We start from the raw sequence: 19,103 nt of genomic DNA, 5'->3' as shown, positions 1-19,103 counted from the left end.
ATCATGCTGACAAAGATGAGTTTAACTTCATTTTGAAACAGAAGTCGGGTGCACAGCCATGAATAAACAGATGGAAATGACCTGTAAATATCTTTTTTCTCATTCATTTTTATTTAAAGTTTGAATCGTGTGGATGGTGTGCCATCTGAATTTACATTTAATTATTTCTCTCCCCATTCGTTTTTTAAGTTACAAACAAAGCTAAACAAGTTTTAATGCCTGTATTGTTTTATTTCTATTGATTGAAAGTTGCTTTTGGATTTATAAACGACTCCACCTGACGCATTCAGGCTCAATCCGTGTGCTCATTATGCCTGTGACAATGCACTCCGTCACAGGCAGAATGAGCTGACATGACGTGAAAGATGAACATAAATTCACGGAGACCAGGATGCTTTAGGCTCATTTCTGTGACTTCTGTGTCACGTTTTTGTTCGACCAATCGTGGATCAGCCAAGGAGCGACACACCTGTATAAAAGCAGCAGACTCCAAATGTATTCAGTGGGGATAAAGACACTTTCGCATGGGGAGCCTGTGTTGTGTTGTCGTCTAAAAGCCTGTGCGCGCAAAAGACGCCTGGTGTGAGTCCAGCTTCCTAACTTTGAAGATGGATGAAATATTTAACCACACTGGAGCAGTGAACCGAAGTTCGTCTGGTGATGAGAAATTCAGTTTTGAAGACATCGATGTGAGCGCGGACGGCACCCTCATCCTGAGGATACTCATCTCCGTGGTGTACTCTGTAGTTTGCGCAGTGGGTTTGGTGGGGAACCTGCTCGTGTTCTTCCTCATGAGATTACGACAGGGTCGAAAGAGGTCCACCATTAATTTTTTCATCATTAACTTGGCAGTTACGGACTTCCAGTTCGTGCTCACTCTGCCCTTCTGGGCTGTGGACACCGCGCTGGACTTCAGCTGGCCGTTTGGAGACGCCATGTGCAAAATCATCCTCTCGGTCACCGTGATGAACATGTACGCCAGCGTGTTTTTTCTCACTGCCATGAGTGTGACCCGTTACCTGTCTGTCGCCTCGGCCCTAAAGAAAAGATCTTACAGGAGGTCACGGTGTGTGAAGTGGGTGTGCGCGGTGATTTGGGTGTTGGCAACAGTGGCCACAGCCCCGACATCTATCTTCTCCACCGTGACAGTGGTCGCTGGAGAAAAACTCTGCCTCCTCAAGTTTCCCGAAGGGCACGACTGGCTCGCCCTCTATCACATCCAGAAAATACTGATAGCGTTCATCATCCCGATGCTCATAGTCTGTGTTAACTATCTGATGCTCCTGCGCTTCGTGAGACGGAGGAGCATGGACAGCAGCAACCCAAAACGGAGATCTAGAGTCACCAAATCAGTCGCTATCGTGGTTTTGTCTTTCTTCTGCTGCTGGATGCCAAATCATGCCATCACCTTCTGGGGTGTCTTGGTCAAATTTAACGCAGTCAACTGGGATAAATCATATTACATGGTGCACACGTACGTGTTCCCGGTGACTGTGTGCTTGGCGCACGCAAACAGCTGCTTGAACCCGGTGCTTTACTGTCTGATGAGGCCAGAGATCAGGAAGATGCTCAGAGGTTTGTTTTGGAGAGTCTCCACTCCACCTGCCAACAAGGGATGCGCGACGCGCTCTGGAGAAACCCAGGGAGTCGTTCCTCTCCAAATTATAGACAATGGAGAGTACTCGATGTCCATTTTAGACCGTAAAAGCTTATCAAGCTCCAAAATGATCCCATACAACCGATAACATCATTCTGGTGGAAAATAGACACACGCACACAAAAAAAAAAAAACCCTAAATGCGGCTGCTGTTTTTTGCTCTGGTTGTTTACCTTTAAATGTCATTTCTCATGCGTAATGCTTTCGCTATTGTCCCAAATGTGAACATTTTGTAACGACACACATTTCAGGTGCACTTTATCGTGTGTCTGTCAGCATGACATGCACGTATGTACGTGTGGAGTGGTATTGATGTCATTTCTGAAACTGCCAAACTGTCAACAGATTACTTGTTGATTCCACTGATGAGCAAAGCCGACGTGCGCTGAATTCCTCTCCTCTAAAATGCAGAGGCACGTAGCTTTTCTTTTTGCCCTCGGTTTAGATTACTTTTATGATATTTGTGATTTTACTTGACAGAGATGGATGGACAATAAACGTGGGAACAGAGAGACCGGGATACAGTGACAGGACAAACGTCAATAACATGGCTGGATGTTGGAAACACGAGTCCGAGCAAAACGTGGAATTGTGTTATGTAAAATGACCTCTAATGGATTTGACGATTAGATTAAAATCACAAGGTTGCAATGTTTTCTATTCACCTGTCTGTAAATCTGTAAATGAGGTAGTAAGTTGTTGCTTTTTCCCATCAGACAAGTGCTTTTATTCTTGATTTCCTGCTTTAATTTACAAAACGATGCTATAATAAAAATCACATGACTTCACAGTGCTGAGGCATTGTTGATGATGTAAGTAGAAGAATGACATGTACAGTTATCCTTTATTCTGTGTGGTGTCTGTAAAATAAAAAAAAAATGTCATCATGTTCTACTGTATGTACATAAAAAAGTCTATATATTGTATGTTTTCTCACATGCACTGTTTTTACACCGGAGAGCATTAAAAATACAAATGTGCACAGTTTGTCCTCCCTGTCAAACACAGCACGTGCATTTCTAAAAGCACATTCTCTCATTTGGCTTTCAATAATTAATAGAAAAAACTTGTCATGTGCATGCATTGAGACATGGCACACCTTCACTTCTATATGAATCCATGTAGCGTTGGACTTTTCCAACTACTCAAACACACAGACTGTCTCAGGTCACCCGGGAGAAAGACTAACAATGGTTGCAGAGGTTCCAGCTGTCACTTGGCATTCGGCAGCGGTGCAGGTCCCCCCTCAGATGATTGAGCAAACAAAACATAACAGAGCCCCAGGCTGGAGTTGTCTCCTGGCTGCAGGCATCTGGGTCTTGGCCAGGTTTGTGAGCTAATGAGTGTCTGTCCGAGCCCCTCTTCTCTTGTCCTTCTCGCCTGTCTATGCTGCAGGGATGGAGCACAGTGAGGATCAAGTATCCAGACTGCAGATTCTTCCTTTAAGCAACATGTGTTGCTTTATGAGCAGTCCATGGTATTGGTCTGTGTGATGTCTTCAGTCAAGTCAATTATATTTACAGAATGTCAAAGGCTCTACAGTCTGTACAGCATACCTTTAATCCTTTAAGCCTCGACTCTGGTAAGGAAGAACTCCCCCTAAAAACCACAGAAAGGGCAACAAGAGGAGGCAACTCTCCTCCAGGACAGACAGTAGAAAGTACTCATTATGTAATATTTTATGTTTTAGGCCAAATATGAAGAGCACTATTTCAGTAAAGACACATTACAGAAATAATTCAACACATATATTCTCCATATAGTGCTGCAACTGACCTGAGATACAAGTAGTTGTGTGGATCAGTATGTACTGTATGTTTCTACCTTCACTAAAAATTCAGTGTTACAGTCTGATCACATCTTCTGATCACAATAATTCTGGTTTAGTGATGTAAATATTGACGTATGTATAAATGTTTCAGAGTAAATAAAGGTTTAACCACACCAGAGATCTTAACATCAAGGATTTAGTTATTATGCAGACTTAGTCCATGTACTGGGCGGCCTCCATAGGGTCTTGGCTTGAGACCTAATAGTGGTTGGTTCAAGTCCAGCAGACCACAGTATGAAGCATGAACTGGTAGCCAGTCCTCAGTCTTTAGCGAGGCAACAAACCCCAGAACTGCCTCCAGGGCCCCGCTACATGCCAGCCCATCACTCGATCATCTCTCCACATTTACATGACATGTGTGTGTGTGTGTGTGTGTGTGGTTGTATGTCACACATATTTGTGTACAAAAGTGATGAAAGAATAGAGGAATCCTTAAAGTCAGTCTTCTCCTTAAAACATAGATTGCAACTTTAAATTGCTCTAATAAAGTCCACGTCAAATGATTTAACAAAGACGTTTTATAAGCTTCAGTTTACTGGGTTTATTTCTGACTTCAGCTGTGAGGTGTAAATACTTCAGTTATCACGGTAGGAAAGCCTGGTGAAAGTTTAATTTGATTCACATACACCGGGAGGATCATCCTCACGATATGGTGCATGGAAGACCCTGGGGCGGGGGATATAGAGTGATATTAAGATGAATAATATTATTTCTGGAGGTAAATAAACCGTTTTTAATATCATCCCACTGACATTATCTCACTAAAATTCCATTTGTGTACTTTTATATTAGTTGTGTGTGCGTGAGGGCGTTTTGAGGTTACATTTCTGCACTTTATCAATGATAATTTGGCAAACTGTTAAAGTGCTAATGAGCGAGTAATCATGCCGTCAGTTTTTATTAGTCAGTGCACAGAGGGTTTGTATCCTGAATCGCTCCTTTTATTAATTCCACAGAGGTTTCCATTTGGTTTGGCCGAGGTCACTGCACAGATCTTGATTAAATAGTTAGCATTCATCCTGATTTCCCATATTCAAGTGTTACAATAACATGTTTTTAATCATATGCAGCACATATTTCTACCAATGCACAGTAAACAGAGCACAGAAATAAATCCATACTCTGTCATATACAGCATGTCTCCTGTGCGATTAGCACACACACTCATATTGTATAACCTCAGGGCATTTTGAATTTTTATCACCATACCTTTTCATTGATATTTCAGCAAACCATAGAATTTAATGAGCAGGTTATCATGCTGACAATGTCACTGCACAGAAAGTTTGTATCCTGAATCGCTCCTTTTATTAAATGGGTTTGATTATTCATTATGTTTCCAATTGGTTAGGCTGAGGTCACTGCACAGATTTTGATTAAATAATTAGAATTCATCCTGATTTGTCATATTCAAGCGTTACATTCACAAGTGTTAAATGTTATGCAGCACATATTTCACATATTTTCCAATCCACAGAAAACGGAGCACAGAAATGAATCCATACTCTGTCACGTACAGTATGTTTAACTCTTTGAGCCTGTTTTACATAACAACACATTTTTAAGTGAACTGGCTGTGTTTTGTATGCATTGTCTTGTTGCTTATTTGTTGCTGCAACAACCTAATTTCCCCCTCAGGGATCAATATGTTTTCACTGTAGCATTGTCAGTGGCAGGTGGGCAGCCGGTGTCAGCTGAGTGAATCAAACCGGCTCCTCACCACACACACAGTTTTATATATATATTTAAACTCAGAGTTTAAAATGAGTCTTGTTTGCCTTTAAACTTGATTTTTTTATTTAATTGACAGAGCTGTAGTCCAAACAAACCCTGTAGGTTTTAAAAAGCTTTGGTCGGCAGGTGGTCACACATTCATCTTTGTGCCTGAAGGCAAATTGTTCTTTGTGATGCTGAAAATAATGGATTAAAGACAGGAGTTAGGACCCATGTGGCAAACCTGTCAGTCTAATTCTTTACTAATCCTGGCTCTAAGCTACGCATTATTCACTTACCTATCACACACTTTAAAAGCTTTAAAATTCACATGCATGCGTGTTGTGTTTTGATGCTGTTGGCATTTTAGTGTCAGGAATAATCAATCTACAAAAATCATTTGTTATAAATCCCTTTTTTTTTTTGGTTCCCTTAAAACATTTTTTTCCAATAAAAAATGACTCGACTGACTTAAAACACATCATTAACTTCGATTACACTGGGGAACACAATTTTTTGTTGAGTTAGGTCTCACAGCTGTTTTTAACTAAACTTTGGGTGCGGAATCCAAAACTGATCTCAGTTTTTCTCAGTTTATCACGTCAAGTTTTTGAACTATAGGTTGCCCGTTTTCTTCAAAAATATGAAAAATACTGTACTTAACAGATATGTGCTTGTTTTCACTAAACAAAAGTAACAGTCTGTGCAATGATCTTGTTGCTCTTGCCAAACCACGGGGATACCAAATGCCAACTTTTCACGTGTTCCTTTGGTCCACATCCGATATACCTATGTAAATAAAACACTAAGATGGAATAGTTCAGCCTATTGGGAGCTGCACACACCTCTCACCGCACTGTCTCAATTGTGACTGCACAAACAGGTTGCCACATAGCTGTAGGTGAGTCCAATCGTAATCAGCTGGCAAGTCTTACTACAGCTAATCAGTTGAATTTTGCTTATTTATAGGGTAAGCTATGGAGAAAAAACTTGACGGGCTAGAAAATCAGCACACCAATTTTAGTTTTAATCAGCATAAAAATCTAACAGAATTATTATTTTTTAAATTGTTCCCCAGTGTTATCTAATAATTAAACAGTGTCTAATCACACTGTCATCTATATCGCGTGGCAGTTTGAGAGATAAACGCTGCCCCTTATTGGTGCAAAGAGAGCATAACAATAATCATTCTTGTTAGAGGGGCACGCTGCAGATTTTGACACATAAAGGTCAGTTTACTCATACTGTGGAGTAGCACTCCAGTCTGTGAAAACATAATGTCTCCTGTGGCCTCCAACTTGCAAATGAGAAAATAACTGTGTGCCACACCTGAGGTTTCAGACTGGGCTGCATCATGGGAAATCAACAACCCCAATTCTGAAAAAGTAAGGACACTGAGTGAATAAAAAAACAATCTAATGATTTGCTAAGCCTTTTTAGCCTATAATCAAATGGAACAATACAAAATAGTTTAAATTTAAATAGTTATTTTGCCATATTTACAGTATATGGCAGAAACTGAATAAAATATCCAGAGCTATGATTTCATTGGTGTATAATCAGCTGGAAATTAGAACACTGGTTTGAAATAGGGCCTCTTGCATTTTTTAAGTCTTTCACACATTGACAATATAAGAAATGAACATTGTATGCGTGACTTCGGGACGATGTTTCTCTTTCTGAAGAGCTGTTTTGACACTCAGAATGTGGTGGTACTAGACGCTGTCATCTTGGCAATCCTGCTTCTACCGCCTCTGGGCTAATCTAAAAATCTGTAAAGACGTGGCTCGTTGATGGGCCTGAGACGGGCTGAATGATGCCTGGGTGCTTAAACAACCTGTCTGTGAGGACACCCATTTAACCTTTTGTTGGACAAGGCTGTACACGTTTATTTCTGCTGTGAAGTTGTGTAGTGGCTGTGAAGTGGCCACCATAGTTTCTCCTGCATGCTTGAAAGGGGAGGGCGAGGTGAGCAGTAGTCACATGATTGCAATCGACAACCTCACCACTGTGACCTGCAGTCATTTCTCCCTCTGAACACAAAAAACACCTTTTCTCCTTTGTGCGGTTGAAACTCCTCAGGTGTTGATTAAAAAGACACTTACAGACATATACAATGATTTATTTGTAGGCGTATAACAGCTCTTCACACCTCATCAACCAGGACAAACTGACATTCGTTGGTAACACCAGAAAGGTGCTGACATACTGTGAGTAAGCATGTGCATTTACTGGACTCGCCTTTATGGAATCTGATGATCATCAACTCGTTACAGTTCTTCATGAGCTTTACTCAAATACATGTTGCCTGCAGTGTTTTGTGCACATCCTTTTGCTCTGATGCAGTGCATGTTAAAAGGCATGCAACGTCTTGTAACAGGTTCAGTAACACAAAGTTGACTTGTTTCATTTGCCTTGTTGCTTAAGTTACAAAGTAATGCCACAAACCCTGTGGAAAATACTGAAAACCATTATAATATATGAAAGGGTATAAAAAGGTACTTGACTATTTACAAAATTCAAGTTAATTTTGTACAAAAGTGCATCAAATGTTTAAAGATCATCCTGCATGTTTTCCAGGATGAAAATATTAAAGGAAAAGGTGTGATCTCTTCAGAGAGGAAGCAAGTTTAGAAGATTCTCCTCTGTAGAAGAACTTCTTTGTACTCTGGCGACTTTAGTTGAGTTTTGTTTCTTCATAAATTATTATGCATGTGAGCTGAACATGTTGCAGATAAAATCTTTTAAACATCGAATTCAATATACAGTATAGTAACTTTACATTTGCGGTAGCTTTTGGGTGGCAAGTCACCCTTGAGGTTTTTCATGTATTTCAAAATTTACCATAAGAGTTAAATAAATATACATCAGGAAGAGACAAAAGAGTGATTGACTAATACTTGCCTCAAGGGCAAATTGTGGCCTGAAAATCTTGGAACAGATTGATCAAAGCTCGCTCTATTCTTCTTTCCAAACGGCCAGGAAAAGCACCAGAGCTTCAGGCTGAAGCCAAGAAAAATGAGAGCTCAAAAATCTGTAAATTTACGACACAGAGGGCAGTGGAATACATAGACAAAGAAGGCCCAAATGTCGCAACAGTGCAGGAATGCTAAGTGAGTGTGACAGTGCTGACTCTTGGGGGTCAGGGGTTGTGGCGTGGGACAGATCCAGTGCACTGAACAAGCCTTGCTTCAGCGGTTACACAGAGCTGTCTATGCGGTGCCACTTTGTTGTTGGGGAGCAGGGGGAGGTGGGTTGGTCCCTGAGTGTCGGGTCCCCTGTGGAAAAGGTGTCTGCTGGGGGCCCTCAGCCTGCGTTACCGTTCTTCGGCCACTTTCCCGTTTGTCTCCTGCTCGTCCTCGTCTCTCCTCTTCTGCCTCCGGAAAAAGCCAAGCTGGAAAGGGGGAGAGCAGTGAAGCATGGAAAGGTTTAGCCTAACAATATAAGACTGTGTATGGAAGTTCATTCATCAAATTGGGGTCAGTGCGAGTGATAAAATGAGCTGAACTTAAGGTCCACTTAGAAACCTTTTCTGAGCAATTACCTGCATCTGACTTTCAGTGACACAGTGGTGTATATTTGACCAATCTTTCACATGTAAGTGGGCCTTGAGTTGAGATTTCTTTCTCACATATGTTGTCAGAGCATTTACAGCTACAAAACCCAAACACAGTGAAGACACATTTAGCATCCCAAACTAGAAAAAAATCTAGATTTGCCTGTACATACGACTGATTTATTTCCTCAACTGCTCTGTCATTCACTTTACTGAACAGCTACATGGGTGTTTTCACTTAATCTGAGTGATAGTCCTCTGCTTGAACTGTGTTGAGTTAGGTTAATAAAGATGATAACAGTGTAAATTGTGCAACAGGTGCAAAAAGCTAACGGGACAATGAGGGAGATGTCACTCAAACACACTACACCCTAACGCAGTCCTAAGAAGCAAATTTAACCCAGATGAGCAAAAAGTTTATGTACATAGCGCCAAATCATAACAGAAGTTGTCTCATGCCAGTCATATAGAGCAGGTATAATCTTCATAATATTATTTACAGACAACAACAACAACACCTTTGTGTTTATGCAGCTACACACTTAAACCTCCGCTGCTTTGCCTTTAAAAGAGAAGAGGACCTGATTTCTGAAATGTAATTTCTATGTGTTTCTATGCCGCCAATGTCTTGTGAACATTTGATTCGCCAAAGCTTCGCCTCAGAGAAAAGCAGGAGATTTATGTTATCTGGTCGCCTGGGGTTAGATTCTGTGTTTTAGTCAATGGCTCCTGTGTTGACGATGCATGTGAGGCTGCCTTTATTGACGTTTTGACCTTTTACTTTAAATTAATACACAGTATAGCTGTGCCATTATTTGGAGTAGAGAAAATGCACATCTAAGGAACTCACATGGTTTGGTGGCTCTGTTTTCTGTGTTTTTTTCTCTGTATAGGGGTAACCATGGGACAATGGTGCAACTTAAATCTTCTTTTTAAAGATATGAGGCTGTCCTTGGCTATATAAACACTGTTTTCACACTGAAATCCTGTGATAGTCTGTCAGTTAATAACACCTCTCTATCTGTGTTTGCAGATGTTATTTTATTCTGTACCAGAAGGTGGCAGCAGAACACTGCACTGCAAAACTCCTGTGACTGCAGGTTAAATAGAATAGAACAATATGCCATCATGCACTGCAGATAAAAACGGCAGTGCAGAGGCACCCTTATCTTTAGCAGTCTCAATGCAGTCTTCAAGACATACACTTCATCTAATTTTCCTTTGATGTGACGACTTACCTTCCACAGAGCGAGACTGAGCAGGGCTAACAATAAGAGTCCTCCCAGCGTGCTACCGATGATAATCCAGGTAGGGATTCTGTAATCTCCCTCCTTCCTGATCTCCAATATTATCTGAGAAAAGACATTAGATTAGAAAATCTAATTTCTTTTTGAGATACACATAATCTACTGTGTGTTATGACTTTATTTGTTCACCTAACATGAAAATATAATGTATATAATATCTCAAAAGAAGTCTCGAAAGACTACAACTGCTACACACGAAGCAGTTGTGACATTCCTTAATTCCATTCTTCCTTAATGCGTTAAGACTCATTAATACCACAAAATCCAACATTTACAGCTTATGTCAGCTAAAAGTAATCATTAGGTATTTGCTCATATAAAGATGTTGGTACTGGCCAAGAGATGGCAGCAAAGATTAGTGTATGAGTCCAGACCTTTACATATTGTGCCGCTGGGTCCTTTCGGTCCCTAAGCACCACACAGCACGTGTGATCCAATACCAACCTTTACTGTCTGATTCTGCAAGAGTTCAGCCATGCAGTGCCTGCTTTGATTCAGCCCCACTAATATCATGCAGGGGTCACTGCAGCAAAATATGTTTTTGTTTAGTGTTACAGAAATCGAAATTATCCTATTTGAATACTTTCAGTCCATTCAAATAAGTTCTGATCTCTGAAATCACATGGAGAGGATAAGGCAGAGGCAGTTTACAGCATTAGATGTTGTTGACTCACATGTCTGACAGGCCTCTCTTCGTGTAAAAACATGGGGCTGGAGGAGGGGAGCTCCACCGATGCACTGGTTACCAGTTCCAAGATTTTAAACTTCAGCTGGAGAGGAAATGAAAACATGCTGCCAGTTTTCACAAACAAGTCACACAGCTGAAGGACTACAAAGCTGTCATCGCTACAGAGTTAAAACAGAATAACACTAAGACGGATGATGATGTTATTATGAAGCTCTCCCAATTTTATGCATGCATGTTTGGAGTTTTATACTCACTGCGTGTAAGGTATCTAATCGAAGTGCTCCTGTGATTCGAACTGCGATTTCTCTGTAGGAGGCCACGTTGACAGTGCATTGGATTGGCAGCGTGAGAGTGTTGGATTGGTTCTGTGTGAGGAAAGCAGCCGTCATAAATAAACAAAAAACAAACCTTGTTTAGGAATTTGGTCGGTTTGTACTTTACCAAGCGGGAGAAGCGGGAAAGGTCCTCGGGTGACGATCTGCTCTGTGCCACATGCTGAGGTGGTAAACAGTGTGTACCGTCCCTCTGAGGTGTGACATTAGAATAGAAGTACCTGTTAGTATATTACAGCCTAATGTCTGCAGAGAAAGGGTTTAGCTAATGGAATAGTTTTACATATTGGGAGGTAAAGAAGATACCAATCTCATGTCTGTATGTCTGCACAGCACAAACACTGTCAACTATTTTCCCACTAGTGGAAGGTAACACTATAGCAGTTTTGTTTAAACTCCACCTATCCCAACCAACATACTGTACAAACGTACTGTTTGAAAAAATACCAACAGTAATCTATAAATTTAACTTCTGTCTTGTGTTTCCAGGTGAGCTAAGCAGCCAAACAACGTCAGGCTGGAATCTTACATTATCATATCATATCGTACTCATACTCATACTCATACTCATACTAGCACTACACTACACTACATACATTTTCATGTCTTCTATGAATCATAAACCTTTGCCTAAGACATGCACTTTTAGCCTTTTTGCATGATACCGTGTATTTAACCATTAAGTGTGTATTTCAGAGTTTAAAATGGGTCACATGAAAACAAAATAAATCATCTGGAGATGACCAGATAACCGACCCATGGAGCTAACATTGTCTTAATTATATAGCCAGCTAGTCTAGCTGGAGATATTGTTTTCCAATTTTCTAAGCTCACGTTAGCTCAACCCACTAAGAATAGGAAGCCTGTCTACCTTTGCCTGAAACCATAGTTGACCCTGCATTGTTTAGAAAATGATTCGTTATCATTATAAACTGCATTATGTGCTGCGTAAGGAAAAGAAAGCTTGACAGGCAACAAGAGAGGAGACAGGGCTGGATAATGGTTACTCCAACTTGATTAGGCAACAGTAAGCTCACCTAAACAACAGTGACTAAGGGGGACAGGGCTGAGCTAATGGTCAATTAAGCTTGACAGTCGATTCTTGAGACTGGGCAGTTGGCTCAGTTAATTAAAGGTAACTCTAATGTCCATTAGATCGTAAGTTTAGCACATTAGCCCCCATAAGTTACTGTGCTGAAATAGCAAAGGCCCCATGTGTATTAAAATAAGCATTATGTGAGCATTATGCAACATGTGTTTTATCCAATTCAACTGTTCATTTTTAAAACAGAAGAATGTGCTTTTATTCTGTAGAAAGTTAAACTTGCTGACTTTAAATCACAGAGACTAACTTCTCACCTGGTCAATATAAAAATCTGATATCTGCAGGAGCTGGTTCCCATTTTTTGTCATTTCTGGGATTTCAATGTTCAGCTGCAGAGCCCTCACCGGAAAGTATCCAAGGTTCTGGATCTGAGAGACAACAAGGAGTTCAATGTGATTATTATTTTTCAAGCAGTGTTTCAATGTACAGTAAATTAAAGTAATGGTGATTATGCTCTTGGCTCTCACCTGGAAAGTGAAGTTAAAAGGGGGACCTATAACTCCAGGCTCCTCCAGCGCCAGCTCTGATTTGATATCATACCGAGTCGGATTTGAATCCCTTTTGAAATAAACAGTACAAGTAGTATGTGAAGGGCATTCATTTGGGCATTTATCTGACCTTTAAAGCATATTTTGTGAAGTTAAACACATGATAACATAGTTACTCCCCATTCCAGCTTGAGTATCAGAAACTTATTTTCCCACACTGATATATTTTCTACTAAATTACTTTGTTCCAGTTACTTGCACTTCCAAGTTCACTGCAAATCACCTCAACATGCATTGTTTGGCACGACGCTGAGAAAATGACCAACCTAGTGAAGAGAAGGTCTGCCTCGTATTTCAGTGAATAATAGATATCATTGAAATTATCCATTGTGGTAATTTCCTCGCCATCGCTGTTGAGAGAACGAGACAAAAATATTTAGTTTACAGACGGACACACCAGTTAAAATATTTGACCTTGTAGCTCAAGTGCAATTGCAGCAATTTATCTCATCTTGAGTTAGTGAAAGTAATGCTTGATTGTTATTTTTTGGATGTCTTGGTTAGCATCGGTTAGGACACAGGACAGTTATGGACAGACAAAGAGGACATGTATTTATAGATCATGCATAATGTTCACACCTGCCAGCCTCCAGGATAACCCTGACGTGGTGTAGGAAGACGTTACGACTGAACTCAAACTCCAGACGAAATGATACCTACACACAGAGGAGAAAAATAAAGTTTAGAAGAATTGTTTGACCAGTTTATCATCCTATATGCAGTAATTATTTATGTTGCTGTATATACCCTCCCCAGCAGTCCAGCAGTAAAGGCCCTACATTGAGGATTAAGCAGTAAAGCCTGCAATAACCTGCTGTAAGTCCCGAGCTTTGACCCCAGGCCACCAGCTGCACAGTTGGTACTGTACTGTTTAAAGAGAGCCAGGGAATTTCCCTTTAGCTGAGGACAATGCTCTAAATACAAATCAACTGTGACTACACACACACACACACACACACACACACACACACACTACCAACTCACACACACACACACACACACACACACACACACACTACCAACTACCACTTAAAGTCAGATTCAGGGCAAAATATATGCACAGAGACAGAAAAGAGACGAAAGAAGACAGACAGAAACGATGGATGTCTAAGAAAATGGAAAATCGTGAGGAATTCTAAACTAAAACAGAGGAGAGGAGAGGAGAGAGGAGGAGAGGAGAGAGGAGGAGAGGAGAGGAGAGGAGAGGAGAGGAGAGAGGAGGAGAGGAAAGGAGAGGAGAGAGGAGGAGGATTGATTGGCAGCAGAGTGGAGCATTGTTTACAGTCCTCCAATGCTGTAATGAAATCCTGACTGATGCTGTGTGACGGGAGAGGAATGCATAACAAGATTTACTGTAGTTTCACTCCTCCTCATAGACTGACTCTTTCTTGACAGCCCACAGTTATAGCACAAACATACAAAAATGATTTCAGATAATCGCATCCCATTTATATAAAATGACCCCTGTCCTCCTTTGTTATGAATGTCCTAGAAAAGAAAAGGCTCATCTTTTTGCTCAGAATAATGGAATGAAGCTGCGCGATCGTCATTTAGGGGAACGTTAAACACACACAAGAATGCACAGGCACAAACATGCATGTGAGCGGTATGGGTTTGGAAGGCATGATTGTCCGTGGCTAGAGGATGTTTGTGCGCCAGCATAGCTGAACATGGAAATTCAGACACAGCAGAGCTTCCTCCCTGGAGTTGATGTAGTCGGCCACATTCGCTGTCAACATCACGCAATTAATTGTGGCAACTGGTGTACTGTGTCATTGTGTACACCCGCAAGAAGCAAAAACACATTTGTCACCACAAATGTGTACACAAGAGATGATTTAGACCTCCCTTTGCTGCTGCAGTAGTAAAGTTTGCAGTACGTGCTAGTTTTACACAGGTCCAAAGTAACCAGAAAAGTCAAAACAAGAGCGATAACTGGCTATTTTAAAAAGCTTGCCTCGATGTTCCTACTCTCTTTCAGCTAAACAGCGGTTTGGGCAGGCTTGGCAGTAGCACCCGCGTACAATCAGCCTTGTTTAACTCTGTGCCACATTTTGAAAAGGCTCTCGACCAGAGCAGATCAGCGTTGTGGCTCTGGATGCTGTTCAGCATGAATGACTGGATATGAATCACTCAGTAAGTTTTAAAGGGGCAACCAGAGTCCTCCTGGTTCAGTTGTTGGGGAGCGTTAACGCAGAAATGCAGTGATATTTTTGTTACCCAGGAGATGAGTATTGTTTGTGATAATGACGTGGTTAGGACATTTCATGAACTCCTTCAATCACCTTCATTACTTCATTCCTTCAGTAACCGTCAGCAGACTTTGTATCAGTGAAGAAAGCAAAGAAAGATTATTGTTAAGACATCAATGGAAAAGATGACTTATGTATAATGCGCTCACTGTTTTAATGGCTTTAAATTTCACTGCGTGATGTAGCATCACTGTCATCCCTATCGGAGTTAATTCAAACATCACCCTCCTAAAAATAAAACTTGAAGCCCTGCTGTAAAATACACTGGAAAGAGCAGAGTCTCATAAATATTGTTGACATTACAAGCCTGTGGAAAAGCTCGGAAACAGCAGAATTAGATGTGAGAATTAGGAACAGATGAGAGAAAAGAAACTCTCAGCATTTCTCACTCTGTCTCACCTGGTGCACCAGGCTAAAGCGGAGAAAAAAAGGCTGAGAAAGAAGGTTCCTCTGTCCAATTGACCCCGCTGCTGTTCTTGAGATAATAACGTAATGACAGCAGGATGGTAATTTGAATGTTCAGAGTGTATAGAGGAAGAAGACATTGCTCGACTGATGTTGAGAAAATGAGAAAATGTTTTCCAAACATGCAAAGTCACTTTCAGGACTTTTTCAGCATATGTTATGGCTTGTGTCCCAGAAATTCTCTCCACAGACTCCATAGTATATAGGGTTGACTGAACGTTTAACACATGAAAAATGTGGAGGTTCATTCTTGAACTTGAGAGCACATAAACATGAATATGAACACAAAGGCACCATCATGTGAACCTCGTTCACATTATAACCTGTGATCATTTATAGTTTATGGTCAAATATCGTGTGACAAAAGTTAGGTCATGGGATGGCGCCTGAGCAAGTTTCATTCACTGAGGAAGGCTGTGGCATATACTCCACAAATAACCATGACTTTTATTAAAATTAACATTAATAATCTATAGTAAGAAAAACTGCAAACACATTCCTAATGTCAAACCAACTAGTCATACTACGATATAAATACCAGTGCTATGCCAGTATTTGAAATATCTCATTTACTCTCTCTGGGACGCTGCTAAAGGTCCACAGGCGCCTCATTATCCTGGAATGAAAACACGTTTTACTCCCTAAATTTTGGAGATTGGATCAAGGAAGCACTGAACTGTTTCACACTGGAGTAAATAAGATACTCTGCCCGGGGCTCTGCAAAAACTTTTCACACAATATGGAAGCCTCCGACATCTGAAAGCGTTCAGAATCACATGAAACCATTGATGCTGAGAATGGCTGATCACCTGGCATGCACTTACTCTTCCTTATTATTTCAATTACATTTAAAATTATATTCTATATTATAATTCTCTCTCGCTCTGTGTATTGGTTTTTAAGTCTTTATGTGAGGTACCTTTGGGTTGAGTTTGTTGGATACAGCTGATGTACAGTTAAAGGGGGCTCTAGGTTTGTTTTCCAAATGTATTATAGTAAGTGCATATAGCGATTAGCAAAAAGTGCATCCTTCTTGAGTCATGTAGCTAAAGAAAATATATTTTCTGTCTGTTTGATGAACACAGTCTTTTTTGCACTTCCTGCTTAAACTGTAAGTGATGAATTTTAAGGTCTTCAGGTTAAGCTAATATGACATGTGTGGGAAACATCCTGTGCTTTGTGGAAGCCATCCATCCTTTAACTTTAAAGGATAAAAATTATATATAAGAGTCTTATCTCTGAAGTCTTGTTTTGCTTTGGTAAACCACTGGGAGATTTTAAACTGATGTAATAATAAGAAAATGTCGGATTAAGTCATATTTTTATTACAGTTGCTTCCTACCCGCAGTTGCTATAGTTATAAAGTTGAATACATGTTTCAGTGTCGACATTGTAGACTTTGATGTCAGACTATAGAAAGAAAGGATCTCACAAACCAGAACTAAACTGGGCTCCTCTGGTCAGCTTGTGGGTCTTACATTAACCATTGTGGTCTGTCACGGTCATCTAAAGCCTGCGGCATGTGTTTTGTGCCCCTGTGGTCTAATATGGCCCGTGTCAATGTTCTTTCAGCCTCGGAGTAGCGCCACAATGCAGAGCTGTGAGATCACTCTGACAGGGCTGCGGACATGTATCCAGATTTTTTATTTCAGTCAGAAGTGCAAGCATCTAAACTGATTTCTATCATATTTTGGAATCAGTATGAAAACTCTGATATGAATGAGTTTATGGTTAGAAAGATCAACTTCTACATCTGCTTTCTATTCAGTCAGATTATTATAGAAATGATGATTCTCACTTAAAACATATGGCCTTTTGCACCCGCTAACAAAATGTCAGATGCTGTCAAATCGGTGAAAAACCTGCAAATTTGCCAATCCATCATTTTGATTTTACTGTTTTCACATTATACAACAGCATTGAGGTCTAAATGTTTTGTCAGTAGATTATCTAATGACAAATAATTGATATCTCACCTGAGTTTTAGCCCTCATGAAGGGAGCACTGACATTGCAGATCTTCTCATTCCTCAGTTTGTCCTCAATGTAACACTCTATTTTGATGTCGGAGTTGTCCTGAATCAAAAACAATAACAGTTTAGATTTTTAGAGCATTGGTAGCTTATACACAAATCACCTAAAGCTCGAGTTTGGGGTACCTTCACTATGAGGCTTGAGAAGTGTAGGTTGGGTGTGTAAGTGATATTTAGGCGTGCACTGTAGGCGTTCTCTCCTTTGTTCTCCAATCGGACATCCACCACCATCCTCCTCCTGTTTCCCTCTATAACCCGCAGAGATCCCTCTGTCCCTCCTTCACTTAGATGGCGGCAGAAAGCACCACGAGACTGTACGGGCTGCGCACAAAACTGACTGAGAGGGAGAGATAAGTGAAATCGTAAGTAATCAAAGGATCAGTTGTATTTTAAACTTAAGTATGTAAGTAGAGCATGTCTGTGTGTTGTGACGAATGTGTGTACCTACTTTCGAGTCATCAGGTCGGTCATACTCTGCAATGCAAGGTCGGGTATGCAGCGGTCATCCTCGTCACAGCCGTTCCAGAAGGGCAGCTAGCCAAAGAGACAAGCTTTTGTAAGTAAAACAAACAAGTACTCCTTTCTTTAACTTTCCATATATTTTGATAGAGTCAGGAAGCTCACTTTAATAACCTGAAAGCAAAGATGGGATAAGTTTGTCTCTCACCTCAGTCCTCACAACAGTAGGCCAGCTGTCATCTAGAACTGGTCCTTGGTCTGGATCTTGAAGCCCCACTTGTACAGAAAACACTATGGGCCTTGCATAATCTGTGGTCTCCTAATATAAAACATTAAAAATTAAAGATTAGTCTGTGGGTTTACTCTATCGTGGCACTTTATCTATGGCAACCAAATATTTTTTGCTTTCAGGAGGTTTACACAAATGTACAAAATGTAGAAAAGATCAAAATATATGGGAGACCAATATCAATAATGAAACCTCAAGGCCGCGGTAGCTGAGTGAAATGTATTTTTGCTGAAATTGTGTGTTATGTTAATGTCAAAATTGGACTCACTTTATTGAAAGAACTATGAAAATTCTGTATTGAATTCTTGTCAAAGCAGAAAACCATTTTAACCTTCCGCAGAACTCTTTCTGTTATGGGAATTTTTAAAGAAAAACCCTTCAATAAGAAAGACTGGATTCAAAGTATCAAAGTTTTTTGTTTTTTTTTATATTATTTTTTTGCCCTTTTGCCTTTATTGATAGGACAGCTGAAGATTGACAGGAAACGAGGGAAGAGAGATGGGGAATGACATGCGGGAAAGGGCCACACAGCGAGCCTTCGCATATGGGGCGGCTGCTCTACCGACTGAGCTAAACGCCACCCCGAAAGTATCAAAGTTCAAGTTGGATTTATTATTCTTGTACAAGAAGGAGTGTTTAACAGTGCAACACACAAAAAGGGGTTACAGAGAAAAGGCTCCCTGAGGAGCTCTAACAGTTAGTTCTTATACATTTTTTAATGGGCTGACATCATAACATTCTTTTTAGGTTTTCTGCTCAGTAATGAACATTATGTTCCTTGTCCAAATGATACTCCCCTAACCTGTCCCTCTTCTTTGTACTATTGATTTATAATTATCTCTCCCTGCCAGCCTCAGTAAAACACAGGC

General features: G+C 40.5%; 2 protein-coding genes across 7 annotated transcripts in view; one reads left to right on the top strand and one right to left on the bottom strand.

Annotated features, from left to right (window-relative positions):
- The first annotated feature begins 518 nt into the window (after positions 1-518).
- Positions 519-2,631, top strand: LOC104920616 (relaxin-3 receptor 1). Its single transcript, XM_010732936.3, has one exon. The coding sequence runs from the start codon at positions 609-611 to the stop codon at positions 1,743-1,745; it is 1,137 nt and encodes a 378-aa protein (XP_010731238.1). The 5' UTR covers positions 519-608; the 3' UTR covers positions 1,746-2,631.
- Positions 2,632-7,307: 4,676 nt separating this feature from the next.
- itga11a (integrin, alpha 11a) overlaps positions 7,308-19,103 on the bottom strand; it is a 67,573-nt gene continuing 55,777 nt past the window's right edge. For 5 of the 6 annotated variants that reach the window (XM_027281060.1, XM_027281062.1, XM_027281063.1 and 2 more), the window contains 13 exons: positions 18,154-18,264; positions 17,935-18,020; positions 17,613-17,823; positions 17,431-17,529; positions 13,317-13,393; positions 13,004-13,087; positions 12,657-12,747; positions 12,444-12,557; positions 11,194-11,277; positions 11,007-11,117; positions 10,739-10,834; positions 9,996-10,109; positions 7,308-8,595 (listed from right to left, as the gene is read on the bottom strand). In XM_027281060.1, coding sequence (XP_027136861.1) covers positions 8,518-8,595; positions 9,996-10,109; positions 10,739-10,834; positions 11,007-11,117; positions 11,194-11,277; positions 12,444-12,557; positions 12,657-12,747; positions 13,004-13,087; positions 13,317-13,393; positions 17,431-17,529; positions 17,613-17,823; positions 17,935-18,020; positions 18,154-18,264 — 1,356 coding nt within the window. In that variant the 3' untranslated portion in view covers positions 7,308-8,517. Of the gene's footprint in view, positions 8,596-9,995; positions 10,110-10,508; positions 10,588-10,738; positions 10,835-11,006; positions 11,118-11,193; positions 11,278-12,443; positions 12,558-12,656; positions 12,748-13,003; positions 13,088-13,316; positions 13,394-17,430; positions 17,530-17,612; positions 17,824-17,934; positions 18,021-18,153; positions 18,265-19,103 lie in introns of those variants that run through there. The other variant, XR_003462703.1, reaches the window with a different exon arrangement.

Source organism: Larimichthys crocea, chromosome VIII (assembly GCF_000972845.2).
Source record: "Larimichthys crocea isolate SSNF chromosome VIII, L_crocea_2.0, whole genome shotgun sequence".
Taxonomy (NCBI): domain Eukaryota; kingdom Metazoa; phylum Chordata; class Actinopteri; family Sciaenidae; genus Larimichthys; species Larimichthys crocea.
This window is presented reverse-complemented; position numbering and strand designations above follow the sequence as displayed.